Raw genomic sequence first — 12,660 nt, forward strand, 5'->3', positions numbered from 1 at the left:
CCGTTAACATTTATGCTTGGGGGACAACGTCACTTGCTTACCTACTCAATCAACTCGCACAAGCATCTAGGTTGGCAACTCCAAACATTGGAGGAAACTTCACTATGCTTCATGTAATTATCTTCATTAAATTTGAATTTTTTGTTAATTTTTTTTTAAACAAAATATTGGTAGTTCAGTGTCAAGTTCGGCTCAAAAGTAAACCTACAATACAAGCCGATCCTTGTACTGTGAAGGTTCGGCGGATACTTTATTTTTACTTTTGCGCCGAACCCTTATAGTTTAGAGGAAAACCAAGCATATTTTTTTTTGTGAATATTCCCATAATTCTTGATTAACAATAGGAATTCAGTTTCTTTGTTGGAGGATATTTTGAGCATTCTTGCATTATTTATGTAGGTGTGGGTGTATGACCATTTTCCGAAATTGAAATTGGCCAAAGTAAATGAAATTTGGGTTAATACAATGCCAAAAACTGATCGATATGAGTATGAGGAAACCAAGAAAAGAAATAAGAAACAAGAGTTTATTGACTTGAGAGAGAAGTTAGACTCTTTGGATGGGAGTGACGTCGTATTTGACCCATATTTGACAGATGTTCAAGAAGATTATGTTGTTCAAGATAATCATGTGCCGATAGGTATGTACTACAGACCTTTATTTTATCCTGGTGGTTTTGTAATATATGATCCTCGTCGAGTACTACGTCAATTAGGATCTATCCAAACGCTCCCAGTGGTTAACGATAAGTTCAAGTTGTTGGCATTGGGTTCCAATGGAACCAAAAGCACCACCTCTTCGTGGTGCCCCAAATATGATCCAGAACCAACCTTAGATTACTGTAGAAGGTTGGAAGCCAACAAATTAAATATGAATCACTTACAAATTTTGGGTGATGGTCCTCCTCAAGTTGAGTCGGGCTACATGGATTGGCATAATGAAATTTCACATCCCCTTATTATTAATAGAGAAAGCCAAGTTGTAGCTGACAGGGAGAAGGCAAAGGTTGCCAAAAAGAAGTCCAAGGCCGTGGACATTCAAAAGGCGTATAAAACAATGGTAAGCGATGTCTTCAATTATTACTTTTTTAATTATTAATTCTTAAATATTTAATTTCTTCGACATAACATATGGAACCAGGTTGCGGCGGGTAAGGAGTTGTTAAGAAATTTGAAGAAAAGAATTTCTTGCAAAACTAAGATGACAGTGGAGGAGCAAGAGGATTGGTACAACCAGTGGGATGCAGTCATAAACAAAGGAAAAGAATCGAATAGACCAGAAAAAAAAGCCGACGAGCAAGAGGCCACGACAAGAAGGTGAAGGCTCAAGTCGAGCTGCTAGGGGCGGGCCAACTGGTGAAGAGGACGAGAATGTACGTCCTAAAGGGAAAAGAGGTCGTGGTCAGTGAACTATATGTTTGGATGTGTAAACTTCCTTGAATGACTGGATTTATTTCTTTCTTAAGTACACTTTCTTTGTTATGAGTCGTGAAGTACACTTAGTTTGTTATGTTTTGTTAAATACAGTTGTTCGGTTAAGTACCTTGAATAATATGTTTTAATGTATTTTTCAATGGTTCGGCTCAAATTATTATTTTCGTAGTTGTCGAACCCATTTTCTTTAACAAATTTTAGGTTTCTGCGCATCTGATTCGGCTTATTATGCTAGACTCGAATAAGCCGAACCCTTAATTCAACAAGTTCAGTTGATAACGAAATCGTTATATGAGACGAACATTACATTGATTTCTGTAAAATACAACTGTTATTTTTTGTTTTGTCCAAAAAATAGATCCGTTGTGGCTTTTCTATATATAGTATTATATTCATAGCATTGGGTCTACTTAACTCATTGTTCCCTTCTATACTAATTCATGGAACCATTCACCGTAGAAGATGATAAATTGCTTGTTAGAGCTTTCATACAGACTTATCGTATTTATGGTGAACATCCTGATGTGCCTTATTCGATGATTTAGAAAAAAGTAAAAGAATTCCATTTTCGGTTAGATGGAAATCCTAAACATCGTACGCGTTCAGAATTAGCGGAAAGATTCCGGGAAATCATCATGCTTCATCATTAGACTTTTTTAGAATAACGTTTTAATTCTTATGGCATCACTCATGAAATAGTCTTCCATTGCATCAAATATCATGACGAACGTGTCCAGGCACCCAAATAGATTCCTCTTCAAACGATAGTGAGCCGACTCTACCATACTTGTAGCTTGGTTATCGAAGTGCTTGTGGTGGTTTTTAAATGCACTAACAAATTTATGTTTGTTGGTATCCAAGAATTTCTTGCGTAAATATATAATAATTTCCGGGTATTTGACGTCCCAATTCGCAATGAGTTTTGCAACACTTTCTTCATACACTTATTCGGTGATTGACCATTGCAAAGCATCCCAATCGTTGGAGAAACATGCCCACATCATTTCATTAGCCTCATATGCTTTCTTGAATTGTTTCTTCTTCACTTCTCGTTCTCCATCCGGTAATTTAGCAATCACCTCTAGCTCTTTCAACTTGAGCGGCTGAATTATCGGTTGGCATTTCTTCCTAATATTATTCCATACATGAAAGGTACAAAGAAAGTTTTGCGCGTTCGGAAATACCTTCCTTATAGCAAACATTGATGCCGCCTCTTGGTCGGTTACAATGACCTTTGGAAGAGCATCCTCCCGGAAGATTAACTTCACTTGTTCCAATGCCCAGACATAGATTTCTTTCAACTCATCATGCAAAAAACAAAAAGCAACGGTGAAAGGTGACTTGGTTGATGCATGACCAACAATGTTCATCAAAGGCATCTCATACTTATTGGTCTTGTAAGTGCAATCCAATATGAGAACTTGTGGGAAGCATAACGCCAACTTCACACATTCCGGATGGGCAATAAAAAGGTGAGTCACATGGCCGAATTCATCCAATTTCTTTTGGCAAGCATAGTTCTTCTTTTGTTGCATCACCGACCTACCTTGCAAATCCTTTCTTCTCAAAGTACTTCTCGCGTTATAGATTTGTTGCAACGTAGTCTTGTTGTTCTTATCATCCGCCTTCAACTTGCTAAGAATTTTTCTGTGTGGCATAAGTGCTCGTGTCATTTTATCTACCTCCGCATATTCATGAGATTTGAGTCTTCCGGCTCTATAATGTCCATGAAGATCGTTTGGACGTGGGTGGTTATGACGGCAATCCATATCTTCATTCATTTTGAAAACTTTTTCATTTATGTTCCAATTTAAGACAATCTTGAAGGGACAATTTATCTTCCTTGTTTTAGTCTTATATTTTTTCCCGGTTTTCCCAACATACGACACACCTTTTTTCTTCTTGCTTACTTTCTTCCCACCTCTCTCACAAATCATCTCAATCCGCTCCTTTGGGCTGTGTCTACCTTTAACTAGGACGCAATTGATTTTCCAAGCATGTTCCTCAACCCATTTAACAACTTTTTCTTTAGTTTTCCACGTCTACATATCCACAAGTACAAAAATTAAGTTTTATTAATGATTTTGCATACAACATACTTGAAAATTAATAAAAACATAAACTGCGTTACCTACCAAGTCAGTTTGGAAGTGATCTTTAGTATCTTCATGAATGACATCAACAAGCGGTGGTTGATCCTCCATAGTTTCCATTTCAGGAACAATCTACAACAATATCGCACAGGTTTTGGGTCAGGTTCGGCTCACACGCAGTACTCTATGAAAGCCGAGCTAAAGGTTCGGCTAATTCTTGTTTGACTTATAAAGCCGAACTACTTGTCAAACATGGATTCGGCTTATTGGGCACTAAATTATAAGCCGAACCATAAGATTTGAAATTTATGAAAACAAAAATTAATGTTCGGCTGGATAGATTGTAAGCCGAACATTACACTGTAACTCATAATTTTTTTTGTATAAGGTTCGGCTTATATTAGCACATCATATTTAAGTCGAACCATGAAAATTATTTGGCGCGAAAATAATTGAATGACAGTTCGGCGTATATATATCTCAATCGCATAAACCGAATTGTTCTTATTTATTAAGGTTCGGCATACATCTTATCCGCCGAACTAAACTCTGTTGCGCCGAACTACTTGCAAAAATCATAACTTTTGATGAAATCAAGCTACAAAACGGAAATTAAACAACGTCTACAACCATACCTGTGTTTTATTAGCATTGGGTTCCTCATTCATGTACTCATCTTTGGGATTTGGCTCCATAAAGTCATCATCATCTTGAGCTTGAGAAAAAAGTTGAGTTTGGGTAAAATCATTTTCATAACCCAACAAATAAGCCATGTTTGGATCTCCATCGTAATTGATATGTATTTTCTTAGCTTTACGTGATGAAGATTCACCTTCCTCACTCGAATTTGTATCACACATCTCTCAATAATCACAAAGATCACAAAGAACAATTTTTTTTTTCCTCCTCCTCTTCTTCTTCTTTCCTCCTTCTTCTTTTTCTAAAATAACTCACTATCTTTAAAAAAAAAATTTATTATCCTAAATTAACACTAAACTAACTACAATCATTAGCAACTAATTAATCAAATTAATACTAATTTAACACTAATCACATAAGTGTATTTTCGCATTTATGAAAATAGGTTGGATAAGGAATAGCCTAGAAATATTATTTTCAACCCCTTTTTGTCTTATTGTATATGCCCAAAAATTATCCTGTATGCCCCAAATGATCGTTCTTGTAATACGACGTGTACAAAGCCATTAGGCCCATTACAGAATGCTAGACTGCTAGTATCGGGATATGGATAGGTACACACGCCTTAGGCCCATTTTCAAGCACACGCCCGGATTTATATCCTTGAAATTTGAAAGACTTGCCGTCATTAGAATAGAATCCTAGCTTAATTGGGGGCCACGGAATTTTGTTTGCCCCCCAAATTTTTCAGGGGTGTAAAAATCGGAAGATGAATATACTATTTTATTCTTGATTAATATTTTTTTTTCAAGTAACGACCCTCATTAACGACCCTTCACCAACATTAACGACAGTTTAGGGTCGTCATATACATCATGATCAAAACAATAACGACTCTAAACTGTCATACACTAACGACTATTTTTAAAGATTAACGACAGTCTATAACGACACTTCTAAAACATTAACGACTGTTTAAGTCGTCAAATGCATAACCAAAACAGTAACGACCCTTCCAAAGGGTCGTCAGGGAATTGATCATTTTTATGACGACCCAAAACTGTCGTACATTTCCGCCATTAATGAATCTTCGACAGTTTAGAGTCGTCACTTAAACAGTCGAAAAATTAACGACTGTTTAGGGTTGTCAGTGAAATTTTTCAATATCATGACGACTTTTCATACAGATCTGGGCCAAAAAAAAAATCAGACACAAAATTGCAGACAAAAAAGTCTGGAAAAAAGAAAAGAACTAAACTTTAATTAAATCCACTAATTATTTAGAGACATTTTAGTCATTTTAAAAATATTTTTTAAGGGGTGATCCAAATTAAGATTGGGTGATTTTTTTTGTCTTCTAGTGCAAGGCCCCAATTAAAATGTTTGGCCCCCAATTAAGCTAGGAATAGAATCTCTACATTTTCATATCCTCTCACCCGAGTGAACTCAGAGAAGACCAGTTCCCCCCTAAAACCTGTAAGTTCGATTCTAAAACCCTAATTTCTGTGCTCATTCTTTGATACAGGATAATATTAATCGATGGAGGAAATTCGAAACCCCTTTCTCTGTGCTCACATGTTACATCACAAAACCCTTCCTTTCTTCGTCATATCAGGGTTTGATTTGTTTCTTCTTCTTCTTCATTTGTAAGGGAGGGTAGACATCATGTTTGGGTATACTTGGGAGGAGGATGGAGCTGAAGATTTTGATAGGAATGGTTGATTTTTCATTGGTGATGAGAAATTTGTCTAATTTTTGTTGACATTGAAGGGGATGAATTGGTTAATGGTGATGTGTTTTGTGAGGAATTTGGGAGTTAGAGAGATGGGTTTGTTAGTAGATTTGAGATGGAGATGTACTTTCTATGAGATTTGGATTTGGGTTCATTCCAGTTTATTTAAGAATTAGGGGTTAAGAAATTTGAAGTGTTTTGTGATGAAACTGATTGAGTTTAAGGTTGGAATCGAAGAAAAAGAAAATCTGAAGAATTGAATGGGGGAAGTTTGACGGATGCGATAAACTTATGTCCTAGTCTTGTTTCCATTTGGTTTAATTTACACGAAAATTGGTTGTGTGTTGATGCTTGTGGAAAATGTATAGGAAGATACCAATGCTTGTGGATAGAAAATGTGTTTTCCATTTGATCTTGTATACGAAATGACTAAAACAACCAGGAAAACAAAACTGAATGCTTACAGGAAATTGAAAACACAAGCCTAAACCACAACAAGATGGTGAACTCCTACACTGATTATGTATAATTGCTTGACAGGGACAAAGGCTGAGGATCCGCATTTACCTGCGGAAAATGTATAGGAAGTGCATCATAGTGATGAAGTCTGCAGCGCATGAAGTCCAAGACTCCAGCATTTCTCTGCAGGGAACTTGGAGATGCATAATCGGAGAATGACACATACATTAAACTTTAGGCAATTCCAGCATTGGTGGTGGTGTTTCGGGGACCTAGTTAAGTGCAGAAAGGATGATTGATTTCGTAATGTCAGGTCTCGGGGGAAACATGAGCTTAATTGTCTCAAGCAATCATAGTCAGTGTTTGGTGTTCATCTTATAATTTGAGGCTCCACCATTTTTCTACAGGAGATTCATAGACAGATAAGTAGAATTTGAGGCAATTCCAACACTGGGGTTTCCTGTAACCTGGTTCAGTCTTGCAAGAGTTTGTCAACCAGTCTTTAGCCAGTTGAGTTCAACATGGGTGTTTCAGGGCAGCAGGTGTTACAGGCGGCTTAGTTCAATCTTACGGCTTAGTCCAACACATACAATCTGTTGCAAAATACTGTATAGTAGATTTCTGACATCCATTGAAGTACCCCAGAGTATGTGAACTAGCTTGTATTTCATTCTCTAACAAAAATTCATTCAATAAAGCTCTACTTAAACAACTTTGTGCAGGTTGACAATCGTCGACTATTTACTGAACAAGTAAATCAATTGAAATTGAAAAATGGAAGTATCAGTTCTTTCATTTGAGCTAGAAAAGTATGAATCTCAAAAAAGTGTTGTATTTCTATCTTATATCCTAGAGGCAGAGAGAGAGTTCAACATCATATAAGGGACCAATCCATCACAGTTAGCTTGATAACCAAGAACTAGCAGTGGGAGAAATAAATGTGAAGCTAAAATAGAGTAGCGGCAGCTAGCTACTTCTGTGGTGCACCGTCCCCTTCTTTGTTACTCGAGCTTGAAGAACTGTCAGGCCTTCTATCACGATCAGCATCATCACCAGCAACTGCAGAGGACAAATCTGGAGAAGTGTTGTTAAGCCTTATATTACGATCACTGGCACCATCAGCAGCAGTATTTGTAGACTGTGCATTTGTAGAAGAGCTGTTAGGCCTTCTGTTACGATCATTGTCACCACTAGCAGTTGAAGGCTGAAAACACGATAGCCAAGATGTCATCGTGAACCGCCCTCTTTTGACAACTGTATATCCAGATACATGTTCCCGTGTAGAAGAGTTGTCAAGCCTACTATTGCCTTTTCCAGCGCCAACTGCTCTAGATGGATCTGCGAACAAATGACTAGTGAAAGATGCACAAGAAGGTGGCTTAGGAGACGAAGATGATGACTCGTGACTGAACCTCGACTTCCCTGGTGGAGGCTTTGGTGCACGATCCTGAACAAGAGTTGCTGACGAATCCGTATTCTCAGTGTTGCCTTTGGGACTGCTTGCATCTGTCATTGGAGGTACTGTTCTTTTATACATCTCTGTTCTTCGTCCTTCACCACTACTTGTCTTCAAAGACTTCTCACCACACTTGAAAAAGTTAGGTATACCAGGTTTGCGTTTCCTTGGGTTTGCTTCATCTGAGGTTGCAGTTCCTTTCCTGCAATCAAACAACTCAAGCCTTTAGAAGTACAAAACAAGATAGGCTTTCAAAGGGCAAATGCCCCCCCATGTATTATGCTGGATCCTTTATTGAACAAAAATAAAGACTAAAACTTCGAATATTCAATCTTTGAATCAAGTTTCAGGAACCCATTTCTTCTAAAAACCCTAAATATAACAAAAAGATTCAATCTTTGAATCAAGATTCAGAAACCCATTTCTTCCAAAACCCTAAATTTATCAAAAAGATACAATCTTTTGAATCAAATTATTAAGAAAAACAAACCTATATCTCTAAATTTTATTGAAACCTATTCCGAATCAAGGTTCACCACCATTAATCCTCATTATTCAAAAGGGGGCAAATGCCCTCCCAAAATCAAGAATCAAGAAAATCAGTACTTACGTAGTTGGTAAAGAACTCTGCAAAGAATTCATTGTATCTAATGCACTTTGATTACTACTCTGAACTCCAATCTCTTCATTACACTGTTTTGATTCATCACCATCAACATCCATTGGAACTTCTTCCTCCTCCTTTTCTTTCTCGTCTTCAACCATTTTAGCTTTCCCTTTATCCATTGGTGGAAAACACAGTAAAATCACCCACGAATCAAATTTGTTTCCTGTAAATTTCTATCTGTATGTAGAAAGAATGGACAATGATCATCCAATGAAAGATGATTCTTGAAATGAGATTGTTCGAGAGGTCTCTCTAAGATATGGGTTTTATGTATCGATCAAAAGAGATTAAGATTTTATGAAGATGAGTAGGGTTTTGGTTTATAATTCTGCCATTAACGAGTGTTTTTTTTTAAGGTTATGATCTCTCTGAAACAGAGAAAAAACAGAGCATCTTGAAACAGGGAGAAGGGGGGGAAGAGTATAGAGTACAGAGAGGGGGGAAGTCGTCTTTATAGACAATTTTATCCTCGTCCAGGGGTAAAATTGGTATTGTACAAATTATTTCTGTTGTGAAGATTTTTTGGTGATATAGTGATATTGGGGCTACTGTGATTTTGTTAATGTCTGATTTGTGTCGCTTGATTTTATTTCTACACTGTTTGACGGTTTAAGCTGATGTAGGGGTTTGGCAATTGCAACAGAAGTTAGCTTTGCAAGTAGGAAGAGGGAAAATGGGAACGCTACATTATTTTCACAACCAACTGAGAACATTTTGTAGGTTAAAATTTGGATAGCGGACGCACACAAACATACCAATGACCTCAATTTTATTTTCTGGTTTGATGTTATTGATAGATAAATTTTTTTGCAGGACGGAAAAGTATTATCCATTGATAAGCAATCAAATAAGAATTTCATATAATTAATCTACAAATACAAACGAAGCTTGACTAAATTAGCTTATTTAAGTGGCGGTCCAGATTTGCCTTTGTAATCCAGAATGTTTTTGGGGATTTTAATAAAGTGTCACACTCCCAATATGCAGATTCTGAAAATGCCACCGTTTTTTTCAGAGTTTATTAAATGCCATACTCTTGACTTTTTTCATCCCGTTTTTTTGAGATAACGGTTAACGGTTGTTGGTCTCTATTAGTGCATACGTGGCATTAAATAAACCGTACAAAATTACATAGAAGCCCCTGAATCAGTTAACAGGGATTGAGTTAATCAGTTAACTGGGATTGAGTTAAACCGGCTATAGAGTAGTGAGTTAACTCGTGACTCGGTGCACGTGAGAAAAACGTGCAAGATTTGCTAACGGTCGGAATACACGTGGGATCAATCTAAGAGAAAAAATCGACGATCCATATTTTACCTGGATTTATAACGGTCTTATTCATCATCTTGAAGCTCTATATATACTAATGAAGATCCCAAACTCTTCATTACTCAATTTCTTCAGAAGTTCAACACATAAAAATGAGCCAAAAGGTTATAAACTCTCCAGGTAGTAACAGTTGCAGTAGTAGTAGCAAGAGCAGCAGCAGCAGCAGCAAATTTAGACAGCAAACTACCCCAGATCTATGTCCAACATGTGAACAAGGAAGTCATGAGTCTAAGGTTTGTCCCTGGATGTACTCTAGATGCAATATTTATCATCATTTACTTCAGGACCATCATTATCCTTATCATTATTCTTGTCATCATTAGAAACTGCAATCAACATCAAAGTGTTAGTACATGTAAAAAATAAACAAAAAATTATAAACACTACACAGTAATAGCATACCTTCTTCATTGTCTTCTTCACTACTGCTTGAATCACTGCCTTCATCTCCAACTTTGTATGTCTTGACAATATCTTCATAATCAATATCATTCTCTTCATCACTGTCAAAGATTGGTGGAGCATTTGGATCTTCAATGGGGTGACATTCATCTACAGTAGTGTTCTCTAGCACCACATTGTCCTCATCATCATCACTATTGTCCCCTGCATCAGTCTTATCCCCTGCATCAGCCTTATCCCCTGCATCAGTGTTATCCCCTGCAGCAGTGTTGTTTACTTCATCAACCCAGTAATCATGATTAAAGTTATCAACTGGTGACATTCATCTACAATAGTGCCTTAATGAAGTCATTATCATTCCTAAATTCTGAATTCATTACACTCATTCGTAGACATATGAAGCCTTTATCATCAGGTACAGCATGCTCCCAAAACTTAAACAAGTCTTCATTTGTAATCAAATACTCAGGCAGACATGGGTCTATGGTCCAATATAAATTTGGAATTTCTGTTTCATCAATATGCAACTTAACACGCAACATCTGCTCAAATTCCTTAAGGTCAATTCTATCTCTATCCATGTGAGGGAATAGCAAATTAAGTTTACTATTCAAAACAAACACACTGATATCTCTATATGGATAATATGTATGATCACTGTAAAAAACAAAATACAATTCATCAAACACACTGATATCTCTATATGAATAATATGTATAATCACTGCAAATGAACAAACAAAATAAAATTCATCAAATTCCACATTTCACACAGAAAACCCTTAAAATAAAATTCATCAATTCATCAAACACACGAAATTAGGGTTTTAAAAATTCCACACTTCACACAGAAAACTCCTAAAATAAAATTCATCAATTCATCAAACACACGAAATTAGGGTTTGAAATCGTACCATATCTGCTGCTTGTCCTTCCCGTTATTCTTCTTCATCTTCAGCTCTCCAACCCTATACTCAGACACTAAACCTAAGCAAAATCCCGCTGAAAACTGGCCCAAACCCTAATTTCTTCCACTAGAGAACAGAGCGGACATAGAGCAAGAGAAAAAAAGTACAAGAAAGAGAAACAGAAACCTAAGAGAAAACCCCTAATTCAACCCAGAAAAACGAAATTAGGGTTTGCAATCATACCATACCTGCTGCTTGTCCTTCCCCTTCTTGTTCTGAATCTCGATCTTTACTAAAATCCTTTACTCAGACACTAAACCTAAGCAAAATCCCGCTGAAAACTGACTCAAACCCTAATTTCTTCCACTAGAGAACAGAGCGGACAGAGAGAAAGAGAAAAAACTAGAAGAAAAATGAAACGATACAAACTGTTTTCAATCCCACGAAGGATAAAGTAGTCATTTAGCATGTGCTACGTGTAATAATCTCGTGCACGACATCTTGAGCCGTCCATATAAGACACGTGTAAGTAATCTTGACAAAGTCAAAAAAAATTTACCAATCATGTGGGTCCAAGGCGTTAGTGCTAACGGTTGTGGCATTAAATAAACTCTGAAAAAATGGTGGCAGTTTCTTGAATCGGGATTTGCAAGTGTGGCAGTTTGTTAAAATTCCCAATGTTTTTCTCATTCAATCAATTTACTTTTGAAGTTAAATTGGAGGGTAGTGTAGATAAGCTAGTACTCGATGCCACAAAAACTCTAGTTAATCACCGGAATAAGAGGCTTAAATAAATAAACCAGAAGCCAATGCGGAATCCTCTTGCTAGTATTCAAGGTTCTACATGAACTCATCTCATACCAAATTAATTTTAGACCAAGAGATGATGCATCATTAGCCTCTCCACTGGCCAAGGCAAGACAGACTTGATAGTTGATAGATACTGATACAGTAGTCTAAAGATTCAAAGTCAGGAATCCCAAGTTATTTATAGTCCCGCATTGCGCTGTTAGAAAGAAATTTATCTGCTTAAATATGATAGACAATCACTAAACTTCCGAGCAATGATATTTATTACAAGCACAATGTGGAAAGGGTTCCCATAACTTTCAGATCTCTCTCTCTCTCAAGAATTTGTTTGTGCCCGGATGATTTGTCTCTTTTTTTTGAGCAAGTTATATTACAATCTCTGAAGAATTTGTGCCCGCCCATATGAGCTCACTCTTTTTTTTGCAACAAGTTATATTACAAGCACAATGTGGAAAGAATTTTATACTATTCTCATGGTTGAATGAACTAGAACTAGTTCTTCGTTTTTCTTCAGTAGACCTTTTCATGGTTGGTTGTCTGGTACATTTCAATTTGTTGCCTTATGCTAAATTGGAACGCTCTACAAAAATAACTTCTATTGAGATGCTAACTAGACATGTTTCGAAAGCACAGACACAAACGCTGAGCAACAACAGGCGTCCAAAATGTTAACATTTCTTACGCAATTCCAGCACAGAGATGTATTTGTATCAGACCATACCTATTATAACAT

At 36.8% G+C, this 12,660-nt stretch overlaps 1 protein-coding gene across 1 annotated transcript; it reads right to left on the minus strand.

Annotated features, from left to right (window-relative positions):
• Positions 1 to 5,616: 5,616 nt before the first annotated feature.
• On the minus strand, positions 5,617 to 8,949 carry LOC113284264. The gene is made up of 2 exons (XM_026533681.1): positions 8,423 to 8,949; positions 5,617 to 8,014 (listed from the first exon to the last, which is right to left on the minus strand). Exons 1-2 carry the CDS (start codon positions 8,596 to 8,598, stop codon positions 7,327 to 7,329), a joined length of 864 nt encoding a protein of 287 aa, XP_026389466.1. The 5' UTR covers positions 8,599 to 8,949; the 3' UTR covers positions 5,617 to 7,326.
• Positions 8,950 to 12,660: the final 3,711 nt, after the last annotated feature.

Source organism: Papaver somniferum, chromosome 5, assembly GCF_003573695.1.
Source record: "Papaver somniferum cultivar HN1 chromosome 5, ASM357369v1, whole genome shotgun sequence".
Taxonomy (NCBI): domain Eukaryota; kingdom Viridiplantae; phylum Streptophyta; class Magnoliopsida; order Ranunculales; family Papaveraceae; genus Papaver; species Papaver somniferum.

What these genes read in the sequence shown, in the direction of transcription:
- LOC113284264 (XM_026533681.1), bottom strand. Translation starts at nt 8,598, where the DNA reads ATGGATAAAGGGAAAGCTAAAATGGTTGAAGACGAGAAAGAAAAGGAG. An exon ending in CAGAGTTCTTTACCAACTAC is followed by an intron (nt 8,015 to 8,422) that starts GTAAGTACTGAT and finishes GTTTGATTGCAG; the next exon opens with GAAAGGAACTGCAACCTCAG.